The 18,904-nt window shown below is 46.4% G+C and overlaps 1 protein-coding gene across 1 annotated transcript in view; it reads left to right on the top strand.

The window, feature by feature from the left end:
• The window catches only part of HOMER2 (homer scaffold protein 2), a 120,288-nt gene that overhangs the window by 78,396 nt on the left and 22,988 nt on the right, over positions 1 to 18,904 (top strand). Inside the window, exons 2-3 of the mRNA XM_037833170.1 lie at positions 88 to 244; positions 11,453 to 11,584. Coding sequence (XP_037689098.1) covers positions 88 to 244; positions 11,453 to 11,584 — 289 coding nt within the window. The remainder of the gene's footprint in view (positions 1 to 87; positions 245 to 11,452; positions 11,585 to 18,904) is intronic.

Genomic DNA, 18,904 nt, shown 5'->3' with positions numbered 1-18,904 from the left:
TAATCTATTTAAAATCTTTTGGGGCAGTGGGTGGCCTGTAAATCATAAATTAGGCGGAAACTGAGGCACCCTTCTCTCCTGTTCCAGAGAGCAGCCGATCTTCACCACCCGGGCCCACGTCTTCCAGATCGACCCCAACACCAAGAAGAACTGGATGCCGGCGAGCAAGCAGGCGGTCACCGTTTCCTACTTCTACGATGTCACCAGGAACAGCTATCGGATCATCAGTGTGGACGGAGCCAAGGTACCGTCCCTGCCAGCCGGCTTTAACCTTAACTTACTCGTCAGTAAGAGCGTCGCAATGCTTTAGAAAAGAACGCACCCCAATACCGTGCCACCTCTACGTAGACGTGATGGTTATAATCACAGTGTCTGTATAATCACGTTCTGCCCTTTTCATTTAAAATTATGGCGAATGAATAAAAAAGTGTTTCCCTGTTACCACATAGTCCTCATAACTAACATTGTAATGCTTCTGTAATAATCCAACCACAGGCCTATAATGTTCTTAATTTCTCCCCGATGGTTGGAGAGTTTCATGGCTTCCAGTGTTTTGCTAATATAGTTATGAGCCTTTTCATGCAACAAATGCCCTCAGTCGCTGATCACTACTTATTGCTTTCTCTGGGATATTTCCTTAGGATGGATTCCTAGAAGTAGTAGTATGGGTTAAGATATTAACACTTCATGGCTCTTGAGGCATATTGCCAAAGTGATTATCAAAAGGGTTCTTTCTTCCGGCATGTATGAGAATGGCAGTTTAACATACTGTTGGGTATTGTATCTGTCTGGTTTTGGTGTTATTAGGCATGGGAGTTGAATTTTATTAAATGATTAGAGTATTTCTCAAAATATTTTTTCTGGTACTTCAGTTTATTCTGCTGTCTTCCTAGATATTTTTACAAATTATTATGGGAGCAGAATGAAGTAGGGATATCAACAGAAGCATCATTTGTTCAAGTCTTTTTTTTTTTTTTTTTTCCAAGAAGACCTGATGCTTTATAATCTCTTTCTGTCCTTAATCAGCATTCATCCTGCTGGACATTTTTACTTGGGTTTTCTGTCGCCTGAAATTCAGTGTATCTGCTGAAATTGAATTCCCATCTTACCCTCTAAACCACCTCTTCATTTCATTTCCCAGTCACTTGGGTTAAAAAACCAGCACAGTCATCATTTCCTTTTTAGTCGGTCAAATGAATCTGCCTTTGAGGTAGGACGTGCGGGTGCCTCCTGTTTGTTTCAAGGCTGTAACGCTGGTCCTGACACAGTCTTGCTTGGACCCTACGGTGGCCTTCTGACTGGTCTCATCTCCTACCTACTGTCCTTCCCACCCTCTGCCTCTAGGTCAGCCTTCCCTGGCAGGAGGAGGCAAGCAAGTTGGGGGGATGGCAGGAGATTGGTGCTTCCAGTTGCCACAACCCTTCCTGCTCCTCAGGGAGGGAGCCAAGAAGTCCTCATTCTTCAGCCAAGGGCAAGGAAGATGCCATGTCCCAGCCAAGTAAGGCTGGGCAGGGCTGGTACTTGCAGCTGGGTCCTCTGACCCCAGCTCCCTGCTCTTTCTGTTGGAGCAGGCGTCCCGGCTGGTGGCGAAGCATTTCCTGACGTGATGTCACACCTAGGAGTGTGTTGTCACCTTCCATATTCAGATAGTAATGGCTGGTCTAGTGAACATGTCTAAAGAGACACAGGAATTGGATTTCCCCCTAAACAATGGGGTTGATAACACATTGCAGGGTTCTGGGAGTGTAAAATGAGCTGGAAAGTATGCAAGTACCTGGCACGTAGTAGGTGGGCCCCTCGTGTTTGACGAACAAATAGCTCAAAGGTGCTTTTATTTTTTTTGCTCCCAAGAGGCCTGGTGATGCGGTGGTTGTAATACCACTTCTCTTCTGTGTGCTTTTGAGCTGGGATTGCCTGGACTCCTGCCAGGATGTTCGGCTGGGGCTGGTGAATCAGCACGATGACCTGCTTCCTTTTATCTATAGATTCTGTCAGCTCTTCTGCCTTGAGATCATTTTGCACTTTTGTCAGTCAAGTTATCCAAGGATATAGCGGGCTTAAATACAGATAAAACTACTTTCTTAGAGAAAGTGCTTTAGTCCTATTAGTTAGGCATTTAGTAATTTGTCAAAGTGTTAAGCACTGTCGTTAAGGTTCTGCAGTTCCTGAAGGCTGTGACAGTGTGGTGGAGTCCAAGCCAAATAAGACAGCTAAGAAGTCAGATGGATGTGGGAGTGTGGACTTTATAAATCCCAGGCTGCAGAATAGATCTAATTGAGACTCAGTGTGGTGGAATCCTTGACATTACAGAATCACTTAAAAAGTGGGAATTGGGATCCTAGACCGTGGGGTGCCATTGGAATACAGTCATGGAGCCTGGCTGCCTGGGGTGCTGGAGCCCACCAGAGTTCCTGCTTTACCAGTGCAGCACCAGGGACTCTGGACTTAGCCTCATTCTGCTAAAGGAGCTGCCTGTGAGGGAGCAGAAGGCCCTGGGTGTGGCAAGGTAGGGACAGGCCTCCGTTGTTTCATTACTGTGACTGGCACTCGGGGTCAGGGGACAAGTCTCCTGCCCTCAAAACTGGGCACAGAGCCCTGGACAAGGGTCCCAACCCCACCTCAGCCCTCTCTCTGGAGATGGTGGGCAGCAGCCAGTCATGCCAACAGCCCAGGTCTAGAGCACAACCTGTGCCTCCAGCTGCACCTCAAGGCAGCTGGGGAATGGAGAAGGACCCCAGGACTGTGAGTTCCCCAGGGTGGTATCAGCTGTTGCCACTGGTCCTCGCAGCTCCCCCCACCCCACCATGGCTGAGTGCCAGATCTCCCCTCCCTGAACTTTGGCCCTGTCTGGATAATCCAGATGGATTATCCTTCCTTCCTCTGAGTTGGAGAGGACACTGCCGACTGGGCTGACCGCTGAGCACCTGTGCTGCTGCCTGCGCCCTCCTGTCCAGGGCTCTTGTCTGTTGTTCCCTTCTCCGCTCCCCGCATCCCCTCCCGGCTCTGTTCACTCAGCCTGGCTTCCGCTTCTGTCCTTATTCATGAGCATCTGTTCTGGTTCCGGGCTGACTAGCCTACTAAGACGCACATCCTAGGTCTCGCACATGCTTTGGAGTTTCAGTCAAGCGACTGGAGACTGCCGGCACGGGCTGGCTGCCCAGGCACGGACTCAGCCGGGCTGGGGGAGTGTGGGTACTCGCTGGGTTCTCCGTCATTGTGTTCTCCCACATTGGGATAGCCCCACTTTGGTTTAGACCTTTGATCCTAAATGTTGAGCTACACTGAGATACCACATGCCCAGATGCATTTAGCCTTTGGGGCTGTGTCTTGCTCCATGGCTGCACCTCTGTGACCTTGGGCAGGTCCAGATCCAGGTCCTTGCTCTCTCTTTTGGCCTGACCACGTCAAACCCATGGCCATGAGCCTCAGTTGGCCGTTTGGGCCAGCTGGCCCTGTCTAGGCAGGAGGCACTGTGAGCCTGAAGATAGGAGAAGCCCACTCCACCTCTATCAAATACAAGAATAGACTTGCTTCATTAATAAGTTGCTGGTGTCAGAGGGATTTGAGGTTCTTTTGAGCAGAGACCACGCCAGACTCAGTAAACCACAGGCGCCCCACAGAGCACAGGCTTCCCAGGAACGGGACAAGTCCCAGCAGCAGTTTTAGCAAGTTCCTGTGCCCTGCCCAAGTATTTGTTGTGGCCTAGTTTGGGAAGGGTGCATAGAAGGCCTCTCCTTCCCTGAAGAGTAATCAGCTCTGCCCATCATAGGAAAGATTTGTAGTTTTCATTTTCCCTGAAATCCTAGGGCATTTCCTTCTTTGTAGGGAAAATATGCCATGTCTCACTCACAGCTGCTGCCTTCGGACACCAGCAGGTGGGAATACAGAGTGTGTCATCCCAGCGCTGCCCTAAAGCTTGGGGTTTATGTGGATCTGGGTCTGTGTGTGGTGCTGCTGGTGGTCCTCTTTGAGGACTGGAGACCCTGCCTGGGTCATTTTTGGCTCCCTAGCACCAAGCCTAGATTGGGTGTGGGGGCCCATGGGTGGTGAGGGCAGGCCTGGCCATTTCCTCTCCAGGTCTGATGCAGGGGTCCAGGGTCCCCAGGTGGGGTGGGCAGGGGTAGGGTCACCGTCAAAGGGAAACCAAGGACCAAAACCTGAAAACTTTACCCATGGTTGGCCCTTCTTGTGGATAGAGGGGAGCCACATGAAGGCATCTCCGGACCCCCCAGCTTCTTAGAGCACCGCGTGAGAGATGCAGTGTCTACCAACACAGCGTGTGATTGATGGCAAGTTTTGGGGGCAGAACAGCCAACTCTGTTATAGAGGAACTCCATTTCCAGAGCATTTATTAATTGAGCTATTGCTGCCCTTGGTTGCTTTGTGCTGTTGGCACTCTTTGCTGGAGGAGTTAATCATTTCCATCCTTATGGGAAATTGCCTTTGCCTGTGGACAAGACTTGCCTGGAGCAGGTGTTCCTCCTGGGAGCTCTGCACGGACCTGCTTCCCTTGGGTTTTGGTTATTGATAGGATCTCAGAATCCTCTGTTGGAGGAGACCTTGGAGGTCATCTGCTCTACGGATATTCAGCAGCACCCCCTGCATCGTGGTGTAGTCCGATGGTTCAGAGGACTAAGCATATGAAACCCTTACCTGTGTGGTAGCCTCTTCTGGGAATGTAAACTTGTAACAAGAACACACTCAGGGTCCCCTCCACCTCCCATCGTTATGGCTTTCTCTTCTGGATAAGCGTAGAGCACCTGCTTTGCGAGAGTGAGAGAGAGCGTATGTTAAGTTCCTAGAACACAGTAGGTTTTCAACAAATGATGACTTCTTTTCTTCCCTATGATTAAAAAAAAAAAATCTATTAATAACTACTCTGGAAGCAGGCAAGATATCTTTTAATTGCTGTAACTCAGCCCCAACCTCTTGTGGCAAACTTCCAAGTTCTTTCACCTTTCATTTCCCTGTATTTGGAAAAGGCTTTCCGTGAAGAGGAATCCAGGGGGTCTGTTTCTCCATTCCATGAGCAGTTTCCTTGGCAGTCCAGAGCAGACGAGGCTTTAGACTGTGTTTGCTTAACTGTTTGCTTCTTCCTAGAAGCTCTTGAATACATGTGTTTTCTGCATTTTATGGAAACTTGGTTCCAGTGATCTGCAGGAACTGGGTCTTTTACTGGGCAGTCTTCTTTGTCTATGAAAGTTTCATGGATAATCCATGAAAGAGGAAGTTAAAGCTTTTTCCCCATATGTTTTACAAAGCAAGCCCTTCACCTTCTGGGCTTTATTTTCTTTCCCCAGGATTTATCTTCTCTACTATCAAAGAGAGGCCCAGGTTCTCATCCTGCAGAATAATTCTGCTGCATGCAACACTGCCAGCCATGCCCTCACCCTCACCACTGTCTGCCTAGGGGTCCCAGGACCCCCTTCTTGGTTCTCTCCTGCCTCTCTGTCCCCACCGCCCTCTGGACTCCTTCCCCTGGCCTCCCTTGGTTGCTGCCTGAAGTCAGTCTCTTCCCTTCTCCCACGGCCCCCTGCTGCCGGCCAGCGTTCTCCACTTCTGTGCCCCCTTTGCTGCTGCCCCCACGGTCTACCCAAAGCCCCACATTGTTCCTGAGGTCGGAACCCACAGGTCCTGCCACTTCGTCTGCCCCAGTGCACTTCCCAGTGTCCCCACCTGGGAGAAGGGCCCTCCCGCCTGCTTGGGCACTTTACTTCTAGCTGTTCCTGAGTTGTGTTTGGTGTGTGTGTGTGTTCAAGGAGCAGTCACGTGCCTACCACCGAGCCAAAGAAGCACATCCTTTATGGGCCTTTCCCGAATGATACATTCTCCTTATCACCCATCAAGAAATCACTACTCTTTTGAAATTTGTATTAAGCATTCTCTTGATTTTCTTTATAGTTTTGCACGGGTGTATAGATCCCGTAAACCAGGGGGTGGCAAGCTTTTTCTCTAAAGGACCAGATAGTAATTTTTAAAATTTTGTACAGACCATACAGTGTCTCTGTCCTTTTAGCAAGAAAATGAACCATAGACCTCTATGTAAACAAATGGGTGTGGCTGTTCCAATGAACCTTTATTTATAAAAACACACTGTGTGCTGGGTTTGGCCCGAAAGCTATAGTTTGCCAATCCCTGCCCTAAGCACTTTGTTTTTTGGTTTTGCCTATTGTGGACCTTTATATAAATGGAATCAAACTCTAGACTCATCTTGTATGTGTGACATCCTTTTTTTTCTTTTTCTTGACATTAAGTCTTTGTGATTCATCCCTGGTGATGCCTTCAGCCTTGGTTCATTTTCACTGCTGGATAGTATTTTATTAAATGAATATGCCACTGTTAATGTATCCCCTCTGCCATTGATGAACATTTGCTTTTGTGAACATTCTTGTTCATTTTTCCTGGTATACTTATGCAAGGTTTTCCCTCTGGTATATATATACTTAGGGGTGGAATTGCTGGGAGGTAGGGAATGTGCATTTTCAGCTTTACTGAGAAAAACAACAGTGTCTTTCAAAGTGGTTTTACTGACCAGTACACCAGCCAGCTCTCTTTGAGAATCCCCATTGCCCCACATCCTCACCTACACCTTCGAAATCATCAGACATATTTTGAATTGGGTGGGCACATAATAGTATCTGGTGGTGACCATAATTTTCAGTTTGTACATTACTAGTGAAGCTGAATGGCTTTCCCTATGTGGATACTTTTTTCATCCCTTCATTCATGTCTGAGGAGGCCTGAGAGCCAGAAGTGGGTTGGAGTCTGAAAGAGAAACAAAGGCATTAAGGGGATTCCACGTGAAGGGGCAGTTAGCTAGGGATGATTGGAGGGAGGAGGGGAGCTGAGAGGAACATAAACGGAAGGAGTGCCTCCTTAGAAGTCTCTAATGGCCCAACTGGTGGGCTGAACCTGGTGAAGCACAGGCTGGGGTTCCCCTGTTAGTGGGAAAGGAGAGAAGGAGACATGTGGGTAGACCACTTCTGGCAGCATGGCTGTCCCTGCTGTCAGTCCTGCTGCTTTTGTGAAGGCCAGTGCACTGCGTTTCCTGGGAGGACAGCCAGCCAGTTGTCCTACTAATCGCAACAATGGGCTTATTGTTAGGACCTTTAGGCTGTTCAGACTAGCTACCTCTGGTGAATCATGCCCATGTAGAGGGATGTTTGGAGATAGTTGATGGCTTCCCTTTCTCCTCTTCCTCCTCCCTTCCTCTTTCCCGTTGGATCTAAGACGTCCCAGAGCCTTGGGTAAGACAACTGTTAGGAGACAGCTACGACATTGCAAAGCCCACAGGGAACCTGTCTGAGGAATTGCAAGAGCCTCATGGCGAGTGGCATGGGCTTTCATTGTTCTCCCTCCTAGCTGACTTCTAGCTTTTGGGGTCCTGTAGGTTGTGTTTAGCAAATGTCTGGGCACCTCGATGTTGGTGATAGTGGGAGGATTAGAGTGAAACCCCGTCAAAGCAAGCATGTCAGAGGGAACGAGGAAGATCAGAGGAAACACCACTGCAAAATTCTACCAGACTGGTATCTCATGTTCAAAGAATGAGTAGACCTTTTGTCTATTCTGGGTCCTAGGTGGTGAGTAGACAGTGCAGTTGGGTGGGTAGAAGGAACATCCTAGGGGTGGGGGCGAGGAGATGGGTCCTAGAAGACTAGGGGACGCTCCGTTCTGAGCAGGTGGTTGGAGCCTTCTCTTGTGAGACAGAAGAGAATGAGGTCAGATGGGCTTGATGACCTCAGAGCTTGTACCTTTCCTGTTCCCCCTTCTTTGATATAAAAGGGGAGGAAGGAGATGAGCAGTCGGTTAAGAGGCATTGCTTAGAGTGAGGACTGGGGGATGTTAGAGGACTTGGAGAGGAGCTGCAGCTAATCTTAGCTCCCCATTTGAGTTGTGTCAAGAAGCTGGATTGGCAGTCAGAGCACAGTTTTGCTTAATTGACATAAACAGCAACTTTATGAGGGGTTGTGAGCGTCCCATAAACGTTAAAGAAAAATGTTACTTGGGATACATACTAAATTACATCCTTGTGAGCTTTTACAGATTCAGCTCTTCTGCCTCTGAGTAAAATGTATAGATTCTAGCAGGCCCATGTTCCCTCCGTTAACATTTATAAAAAGCTGGAGAAATAGAATGTAAAGGCATCAGAGAGCCGTAGAAATGATGACTAGAGGCCTCAATTTCCCCATCTTTAAAATAGAGATTAGATGAAAGATTATATGAGAAATGTCTTAGAAAGTGTTAGGTTCTATAGAACACAAATTTAGCTCTCTAAGTCAATCATTATGTTCTAAGTAGCATGTATACTCTTTTTAACCACTAACTAGTTTTCTGACCTTAAACAAATCATTTGACCTTGTTGAGTCTCGATTTCCCCATCTTTAAAACACGGATTAGATGAAAGATTCTTTGAAAATGTCTTAGAAAGTGTTAGGTTCTACAGAAGTACTAGGAGGGGAGGGATGTCACCATAATTACCCCGGCTTGACTGAGTCTGGGATGGCTTGTTTAGGGCCAGCTTGAGAAGAGTGTCCTACAGTCTGCTCCACCGCCCTCCAAAGGTGGTTGCGGGATGGGGGCTGACCTGGGGACATGGATCTGCCATGAAAGTAGCAGAGATATTTAAAATGAATTGAGCTTGTGGATTGATCTGGTAATTGCTATGCCCTCCTGGATCCTGGTAATAGAGATATGACTGAGGCTGGCTCTCTGGGATCTCGGGATCCATTCTGATCCAGCTTCCAATCTCACGCCTTCCCTAGGCCTGCCTTGGTTCCACCGTATCAGCCCTGCCTGGAGCTGAGCTAGAATCCAACCAACCTCCAAGGTTTGGGGAGTCCCAGAAGCATTCCCCTCTATTTGCCTGTGGTTTAGATCTGCATTTTCCACACACACACGCACACACATTTCTTGAAAATGTCCAGTGACAACAGGCAGACATCTCTACTGTGTGGCATTTAGTTATCTGGAAAACATTTGCTAAGGTGTGTCTTGACTCATGTGGGCATTGGGATTTTGGAAGAATTATCACAGAAGGAGGAAAAGCAACCTGGAATGCTGTGAAGGCATCAGTACACTTCATAGAGGGGGAAGAAGAGAGGCGATTGTATTTGTGGTTCTCACCACATATAAAATAAGAAGCAACATAATACAGAAGTTGAGCATACAGGGCTTAGGGTTAGACAACCTGGGTTTTTATCTCTAGGCTCTGCTATGTATCAGCTGTGTTATCTTTAGCAGATTATGTTAACCTTTTGGAACCTCAGTTCCTTCTTCTGTGCAATGAAGATGATAGCAGTCATACTTCATAGGCTTGTTGTGAGGTTTAAGTGAGCTAGTGTAAAGAAAGCAGCTTAGAAGTGCTTAATAAATGGTAGTTGCTATTATTAATATTAACTTTTTAAAAGTATTTTACCAACTTGAGCTAATGTCTCATTAGCAAACTCAGTAGGCTCTTACATGCAATCATTATACGTCTATTACTAGTGAAAACTATAAGTTACTGCCCACATCCCTTTATTAGTTAAATAAGGACCTGTATCTGGAGGGTCTGTCCTTTAGCAAAATATTTCGCTTAAGTTTTACCAAGGAAAACAAAATGTTTTCTCTTCCCTTTTTAAATCATTGAAAGAAAAGTGTTCTGAGTTGACTGTTGAAAATGAACATAGCCTTACTAAATAAAATTGCTGATAGTCCCAATGTATAATATTTACTTAGCTTGCTATTGTTTCCTGACTAGATCATTAAAAAGTATTTGATGAAGAAGTAGCCAGTGGATTATACCACATACCTCTCCCCACCTTATGAAAACATCTGAGTATTCCTTATTTCCAAAGGAATTTTTCGTGAATGTTTCTTTAGAGTCTTAGAGCTTCTAAGAATTTTTGCCAGAGTGAATCTGTTGTTAGTATTTCATAACAGTCACCGCATTGTTTTGTGATTATTTGTTTACATGTCTCTACCCTTTTCCTGACTATGGGCAACCTGAAGGCCAGTGATCTTGACTCATTCGTCCTTACCTCTAAGATTAGCAGAATGCCTGGCCTATAGTAATGCCCAATAAATGTTTGTTGAGTGAATGAATGAATGAACCATGTGCTATATATCATTCTTTTCCCCCACCCAGTCTATTCTCTCCCCTTCTTCACCCTGCTCTGATCCTAAGAGGCTGACCTGCTGAGTACCTCAGGGCTCCAGGCCCTCGGCTTCTGACTGGGTTTGACAGTGGCAGGAGATCAGAGGGAGAGAGTGAGGGTGTTTGTTCCCCTGGCTTCCCCTCAGGTGAGGTTGCCGTGTGCTGACTGTGTCCTTCACCTGAGGGCCACCTCTCTTTTCAAGGCAGCTGCTCTACATGACTCACTCTCCTTCCAGATTCTATCACCTCTTCATCCCCTTGTCCTTTTTGGCCAAGGAGTGCTGGCAGCTAGCACCAGTCCCTGAGTTCCCTTACGGTTTCCCTACATCCCCTCACGACATTATGATTAGTGTCTTTGTAAAGTAACCCTCCATACCTGATCCTAGTTGGAATGCACCTTCTCCTTCCTGTTGGGAAGCACCAAGACCCAATTGCTTGTGGAGGTTTTAAGTGGTTTAAGCTGGACTCAGGAGCTTCAGGTGCTTAAAAAGTTCCATAGCACAACTCTTCAGAGAATGTGTGACACACTAGACATTGATCCAATGCATGGCAGCAAGGTGGGGATAAATAGTTGTTTCAGAAATTATCCCCTGCTTAGGAGAGAATTTCTACTTACCACTTGCAAGATCTTATTTTAGACTGACCTTCTGTTAAGTCTCTGAAATTGCTTCTTATCATGGTTGTATATCTGACTCAGCATGGGATGTTCCAGAAGAGGAAGAACTCTGAACCAAATATAACAGGACAGAGGATGCATTCTTCATGTACTAGTTTTGTCAGTGCAAGACTTTTTAAGGAATTATTTTGAGGTCTAATTCAGTTTTTAAATTTTTTACTCTTAGTTTCCTGGGATTGTCATAACAAGGTACCACAAACCAGTGGCTTAAAACAACAGAAATGCATTGTCTCACGGGTTTGGAGACCAGAAACCTGAAATCAGGGTGTCAGCAGGCCTCTGAAGCCTACAGGGGAGCATCCTTCCTTGCCTCCTCCTGGCTCCCGGCGTGTGCCAGCAGTCCTCGGATTCCTCGCCTTGTAGATGCAGCCGTCACTCCCGTCTCTCCTCCCCCATCTTCACATAGCCTTCTCCCTCACATCTCTCTGTCTGCGTCCAAATTTCCTCTTTGTATAAGGATACCAGTCATGTTGAATTAGGGCCACCTCCATCCAGTTTGGCCTCATCTTAACAAATCACATCTTCCAAGACCCTGTTTCCAAATAAGATCACATCCATGGGACTAGGGGTTATGGCTTGAACATGTATATTAGTGGGACAATTTCAACCCATAACAGACTCTTTGTACTGTTTTTCTGCAGGTGATCATAAACAGCACAATCACACCAAATATGACTTTCACCAAAACGTCACAGAAGTTTGGGCAGTGGGCTGACAGCAGAGCCAACACGGTGTTTGGTTTGGGATTTTCCTCTGAGCAACAGCTGACAAAGGTAACGTGGTCCTTTCACAGTACAATGAGTTCCATGAAGGATGCTGTTTTCTTTGCCTAATGAGGGATCGAGTGGTGCTGCTGGTGAGCAGGATTCCTTTCTGGCCTTAAATTTCACCACTTGTGGTACTGTAGACTGGCCAAACTAGATGCCTTTTGAAAATACCAGATTCCATGAAAATGGACAAGTTTGGGGAAGTAACATTCATATCTGACAAATCCTGCTTCAAAGCCTGAAGTTGTGGCATCAGGAAGCAGCTTTGCCAGTTGCTGTTTTCCTTCCAAGTGCCAGCCACTGCTCTCCGTGCTCAGCAGGGTCAGCATACACTAAAGGGCAGGAGGAAATTGTTTGTCAAAGTCAGGTCGTTTGGATTTTCATGATTCGGAGAATTAGGTGATTGTGTTAGTCAAGATTCTCCAGAGAAATAGAACCGACACCAACAGGAGACTATATAAAATTTACTTAAGTATTAAGAAATTTAGTATAAGAATTGGCTCACGTGACTGTGGGGATTGGCAAGTCCACATTCTGTTGGGCAGGCTGCAAGTTGGAAACTCTATTGAGGGTAATGTTGAATTCCCCAGGAGACACTTCCTGGCTGAAGTAGAGGCAGGAATTTTCTTCTGACTTCTGAACTCTTCAGTTCTGGCTTTAAGACTGCCAACTGATTGAGGAACCTCCCCTCATTGCGAAGGACAATCTCCTTTGTTGATTGTAGATTCAGTCAACTGTAGATACAATCAGCTGGCTATACATGCAAATCCATCTACAAAATACCCTGTGAACAACAATCAGGCCAATGCTTGCTTGACCAATTAACTGGACACCATCACCTGGCCAAGCTGACACATGAAATTAACCATCTCGGCGACCTTCCTATGAGAGGGAGCAGTTGTTGGAGGGGTGTTAATGTAAGATTTCTAAGAAAGAGACCATGTTACTGCTGCCAAGGGCAGTGCACCTTCAGTGAAATATGCCTGTTAAGGCTTTTAAAAGATGACACAGCTTGTCTCTGACAGCCATCAATGTAGATGACTTCTAGTTGGAGTCCTTGGAGAGACGGGGAGTAAAAGTAAATGAAATAGGACTTCTTAACCTGGAGTCCCCAAACCCTTTAAAATGTCACTCAGTGGTGTGTGTGTGTGCGCGCGCGCACGTGTGTGTGTGTGTACTTTGATTAGGTTCTCAGAGGGGTCTCTGACACTGCAGTTAGAAAGGCATGTGGGGCAGGTTGTGGTGACCACACATTGGGAGATCCCCAAGAATCCAGGCAGTGGTGTGAACCCTGGAATAGGCCTCACCCAGCTAATGGGTTTGAAGGAAACAAGAGCCTGTTTTAGGAGAATGTTTTCCTCTTAGGAAGCTCTTAGGGTGGGGAGAGAGCCCTCTGTAGGTATTAAGAATGTTTCCATTGTAAATAAGGCTGTCTAGTTTACATAACACAGGAATTTATTGGAGGAATCTCAGGGTATCTCAAGGAATCCAAGGAAGAGTTGAAAGTGTGGGCTTTGGAACCGTGGCCACAGGCCTTGTTTCTTTCTGAGACCGGCTGACTGCCAAGCTGGGGAGGTGTCTGCCAGGCCCTGCTCTGCGGGCTCCGTGCTGGGCTCTGAGGACACAGGTGTGGTCTCTGTTCCTGGGGAGTTTTATAGAATTCCAGGCTCCTGCAGAATTGACAGGGTTGCCTACTACGGATGGGGCTGCTTGGGACCCCCATCTATACTGAGAACAATTTCCAAGGAAGGGGAAATTAACACGATCAGGAAGCCACCTGGAGAGGAGCCTGCTAATTTGCAGCTTTTATTTGCCCATTGTGCGGGCACACACACATGCACTTCTAATGAGGCCCCGCTCACAGATCCAGCCGTACCACGCCCAGCCACAAATACAAATGCACTCCCTCATGGAGGACACCCTGTAGACTCTAGGTCCCAAGAAACTTCTGTGAGGACTCTTCCCTTTGGGGCCTGGTGACACTCTCTGCATCCACCTTCATGCCATCCCTTAGTGGAAGCCTTCTTTCCTGGGCACTAAAACATTCCTATCACCAGGGCCTGGAAACATGGGGCCAAAACAGAATTTTTGAGGGTAAGTCATTGGCTATAATTATGGGAGCTGTTACGTCCATCCTCAACCCCTCAGTTCCCAGACTCACGTGCTATGAAGTTAGAGACGAGGCATCATGCACCACAACTTTTGAGGCTGTGGTGTTCCAGCAGGCAGTCCAGCTGAGTTTTGTAGACCTGCTGGCTCTGGCTGATAGATACATACTAGAACCTGCAACCCTGTAGGGATCAGACCCTTGCTTCACTTCGTTTGCAGAGAAGTGAGTTCACTGGTCGGAGGCAGTGTTCTGTGATATCACATTAAGTAAATCTATGGACGATGAACTGGCAGAGGTGTGACGGTCAGGAAAGCTGGACAGACCCACAGCGTCTATTCCAGTGAGGATAAGTGACTGCTCTTGGGAAAGAAGGGGCCCAGTGTAGTCAGCTTTCCACGAGGGTGCTAGCTGGTTGTTTGGAGGTGTGACACAGAATCGGGTGCTTGGGACGGGTCATTGGCAGCTGGACACACAGCAGGGGCAGAAGTCAGGTTGGCCATGGAGGGAAAGAGGATGTGTTTTCAAAGCCCTGTGGGACCTCTCCCCCTAACACCATGGCCAGCGTGGTCACTGTATTCACACGAACCTTCTGAGCAAGCCTCAGGCCTGCGGAGGAGGAGTACGACTGGTACCCACAGAGCGGCCCCTTCCTGTCCACCTGCTCTCAGGGCTGCTGTTTTGTTGCAAAGAGTGGGACTTCTGAGGAGAATGCATCTGGAATGTACATATTTGCGTGCTCCGGCTCCATTTTGGCTTATCGATGGAGCCATTTCCCAAATCTCCTTGTCTCCCACCCTCCCCATTGTCGATCCTGACTCCAGGCCATCTCTCCCATTCAAAGTCCTGCCCACAGGGAGGGTTTCCCTTTTCCTCCATCCTGCAGGCAACAGGAGGAGCATGAGGTTTAGCTCATGGGTAGCGTACGAGGGGAGCTGTAGCGTTTCCCTGCTGGTGCCCAGGGTTTCAGGGGGGCGAGGCCGATAGAAGCCAGCGCTTGAAGCCTTATTTGTCATGCCGGAGTTTTGGGACATTATCCTATGGCCTGTGAAGGATTTTAAGCCAAGAAGGAAAATGACCAGATTTGCATGTTAGCTAGAGTTGTCTGGCAGCAAAACAGATTACAATGTTTTAGTCCAGAATACAGATGATGAGAGCTTGAATAAGACTTAGAGAGATTTTTTTTTAATTGATGGGTTCAATCGGCAGACTTGGTGAGTGGGTGTAGGTGGGGAGGACTCAGGTAATGATGGACGGTGATGTCATTTTCTGAAATGGGGAGGAGCAGTAGGTGCTATCAGGAAGAGAATGTGTATAAAGCGGAAGCAGGTATGATGGTGACATGTTACAAAAAGGATGCACCAGAACCTGATGCCTTTTCTCTCCTGGAGCAGTACCTGTTGAGGAAGGGAGTGGGAGAGAGCCCCCTCCCCTGCCGAGTGGTCCCCTACCACGGCCACCTCGGACCCAGCGTTAGGAGGGTTGTACTTGGCTGCAGTAAGTTCAGTATCTTCCAACACCAACCACAAGGAACGGCGGAAACTTCAGCCTTTCATTTCTGACTGTGACCCCCCCCGCCCCCCGAGTGAGGCAGACCCCGCAGGTTCAGGAACTTCTCTACGAGGCCACCCTTCAGGCACCAGCCGCAAGTTTGGGGGATCCAGGCCCCCTGTACTTCTGATCAACTGGCTACAAATCTGGGGGTTTCCACCACCCCCTCAGACTTGATAATTCACTGGAACGACTCCCAGAACTCACTGAAAGCATTATACTTATGATTATAGTTTTATTAGAGTTAAAGGATACACATAAAAAGCCAAAAGAAGAGACACACAGGGTGAGCTGTGGGAGGGTCTCACATGCAAGCCTCCGTGTCCTCTCCATCACCCTCTGGCACAGTGAAGTATCTTCTCCATCACGGAGGCTCGGAAATCAATGCCCACGTGGCTGAACTCAATCTCCAGCCACCCCCTCTGCTCCCCAGGGTTGGGGAGGCTTCCGTCAGAGGCAGGGTCTTGGCTGGGCCCACTCGGATCCTGTGCTCCCCATCCCACGGAAAGCGGGAAAGTCTTCACTGAAGCCTGGGATGGTTTGAGAGAGTCCCAGCTGCCTGGAACGATGTCTTCCATCTTTGCAGGAACCAAAGCAGTTAGGAAAGATAAGGGGGAAAGTTTATAGGAAAAGAATCTAAAGATGGGAGAACCCAAGGGAAAAAAAAAAAAAAAACAAGAACAAGTTGTTAAAGTTCAATTCTTTGTGCCTCTGAGAACTGAAGAGACCTTCCAGGCACAGCCACTTCTGATTTTTCCCAGACAGAAGAAAATGTCCTCTCATTTAAGGAGGAGTGGCTCGGCTTCCTGGGTGACTCAGCCCCCGCCGGTGCTGAAGTCTCCACTCTGTGACTGTCACCTGCCACTGTCACAAAGCTGTATCGAATAAGCCCTCAGATCAACTTCCCCCTTCACAAAGAAGGAACGATTAACCACACACTGATAAATTACCGTGAAGTGAGGCTGGCAGTCTCGACAAGTGGCAATTAGCTGGCAGAGAGGAACCTGGGCCTAAAGGCTTCCCAAGGAGTGTGCCCAGGGAGCAGCTGTGGCTAAATATTCCTGACTTCACAGAGCAGCCACCCACAGACCTGTGACGGGAGTTGGTAATCAAACGCTATCACTAGGCTGGAAAAAGGAACGCCTGTGTGGACATTTCCGTTTAAAAGCACTTTATACAGAACCCTCTTTTTACCTCCCAGAAAGAAAATAGATACCTTGCTCCAAACTCCTTTTGTAAGGACCACTTCACACCACAATCCAAAAAGTATTACAGGGAAACTTTCTGCTCTTTAGATAGGCTTTCCAAAAATAATGTAAGTTAACCGGGACTTATCTGTCCACCCACTAAATATGACATAATACCTCAACCCACTGAAGAATGTTGAAAAGGGGCTTGCGTGTCTGTTAAGAGGAAGCCCTTAGGCAGAGAGACAAAAGGAAGGAGAACCAAATAGCAGAATGAGCCAGTTGTTAAAGTTTGGATTCCTTCTGGCATAAAGGGAACTGAGAGAGACTTTGAGATATCACTGTTCTGAGCTTGGCTGCATCTGATTTCTTGCAGACAGAAGGAAACACATTCTTCCATTAAGGTGGGTGATCCAGAATGGAGTTGCTAGTGCGGTGTGGCTTCTTGGCAGGGATCTGTCTAAATCCTGATGCAAACATGGCATTTGCTTTTGACCCATTTCGTTTAATTCAGATGTGCACCCTTATACTTTCCCTTTGTTTACTCAGTGTAGTTATAAGAACATTATCCTGTGTCTTTCCTTTCTGAATTGTGCATTAAGGGCCAGGTATTTAAAAACAAAGAAGTAGAAGATATTAGTCATTCTTTAGATATGTTTTAGTTAGAATATTTTCGGCTGCAAGTAACGGAGAACCTAACCACAGTGCTTAAACAAAGAGGGTTATTCTTCTTATGCAAAAGATAAGTCCACAGGTGAGCAGTTGCTGGTGTTGGTATGGTGACTCCATGAGAATGTGTCTGAGGCCTCTGCAGGCGTTTTCTTTTATTGGCCTTTGCCTCACGGTGATAAGATGGCATCTGCAGCTCTACCCATCACATGTGCATCCAGGACAGGAGGGAAAAGGCAGGAGGGTGGTGCCAGAACAGGTTCCCTGGAAACTCCTCTGGCAGACTTCTGCTTGGGTCCGACCTAGGTCACCCCCTTCCCCACCTCACCCACCCCACCCCCGAAGCAGAGCAGAAAGGCAGGTTGCCATGACTGGCTTAGACCAGCTATCCTCCACCATCTAGGAATGGGCTCTTTCCTGCCCCCGACAAATTTGAAATTCTGGTAAGCTAAGGAAAAAGAAGGAAATGGATTTTGAATAAGCAACTGGCAGTGTCTGCACAGGGTCTACAACCACAGCCAAGATTGTCAAGGAATCAATGGTCAAGGCCAAAAGAAAGCCACAAAGAAAATTAAACAGTGTCTCTTATTTTCTGTAATGATAATGATGATGATAATGATTTTTGAAAATTATTACCTTTAAAATTGTAAAAAATGACCGCAATAAATAAAAACTTGAGACTTTGACAATATATTTCAGAAACTTTTGTGGTTTTAATATCCTTTGGTCTGTGAGTTTCACTAATAGGAATCTTCCAGGGAAATGACTGTAACTGAATACAAAGATTTAACTACAAGGATTTTCCCAGCAGGAGCATTTATTACAGCAAAAAAATTATAAACAACCTAAACATTCAGCAATAGGAAATTGGTTAAATAAACTCTGGCATATCCTTCAGGGTAATATTATGCAGCAATTAAAATAATATGGGAGATCATCATATAATTTCATGGAAATATTGTTATATTCATTTCAGTAGCAGGCTGTAAACAGTATGTACAATACCCTTCCATTTTTTAAAAGAAATGTGTGTAATGGAAGCATATGTACAGATAGAAAAATGCCAGAAATTTGTTGTTAGTGGTTATCTCTGGGTGATGAGACTAATGGTTAAAAACAATTTTTTTTCTAACCTATATTTTCTAAATTGTAGAATAAAGGGGGAAATATTAGGCAACTGAAGGCTTGGAGAGAGGGAATTTTTCACCAAAGGACAATCCTTTGTTCTTTTCTAACAGTTGCAGCTATAAGGAGAAACATTCTCCCCACCTTTCTCTCAGGATTCTGTATTGCTTCCAGGTTTTCATTATTGTACATCATGCTAGAACTAACATCTTTATATTGAAGGCCCTTCTTTTTCCAGAGTCTGTTCTTTGCATAGCATCGTTTCTCAGGAATGATATCAATGGGTCAGAGGGCATGAACATTTTTTTCATTCATGATACGATTTTCCAAATTGCTTCTCAGTGGGACTGTACCAATAACACAATGCTACCAGAAATATCTTGCCGGTTCCGGGTATTATAATTGTGTTTAGTGTTTACTCATTTAGCAGGCAGAGAATGGCACCTCATTATTTTGATTTGCATTTCTAGCGAGGCTGAGCAATCTTTTCTATAAGTTGTTTACTTATTATTTTTTTTAATTCATGAATTTTGCCATTTATCTATTGGGGTTTTAATGTTTTCCTTTTCAATGTAGAAACTCTTTCTATACTAGGCTATACTAGGCTGTTGTTCTAGCCTAGTTATAGATATTTCCCCCAGGTTGTTGTTTCCCTTCTGATGTAGGTTTTTTTTCCTTCTTTATATT

This window comes from Choloepus didactylus, chromosome 4 (genome assembly GCF_015220235.1).
Source record: "Choloepus didactylus isolate mChoDid1 chromosome 4, mChoDid1.pri, whole genome shotgun sequence".
Lineage (NCBI taxonomy): Eukaryota > Metazoa > Chordata > Mammalia > Pilosa > Megalonychidae > Choloepus > Choloepus didactylus.
Note: the sequence above shows the minus strand (reverse complement) of the source record. Positions and strands in the feature narration are given on the sequence as shown.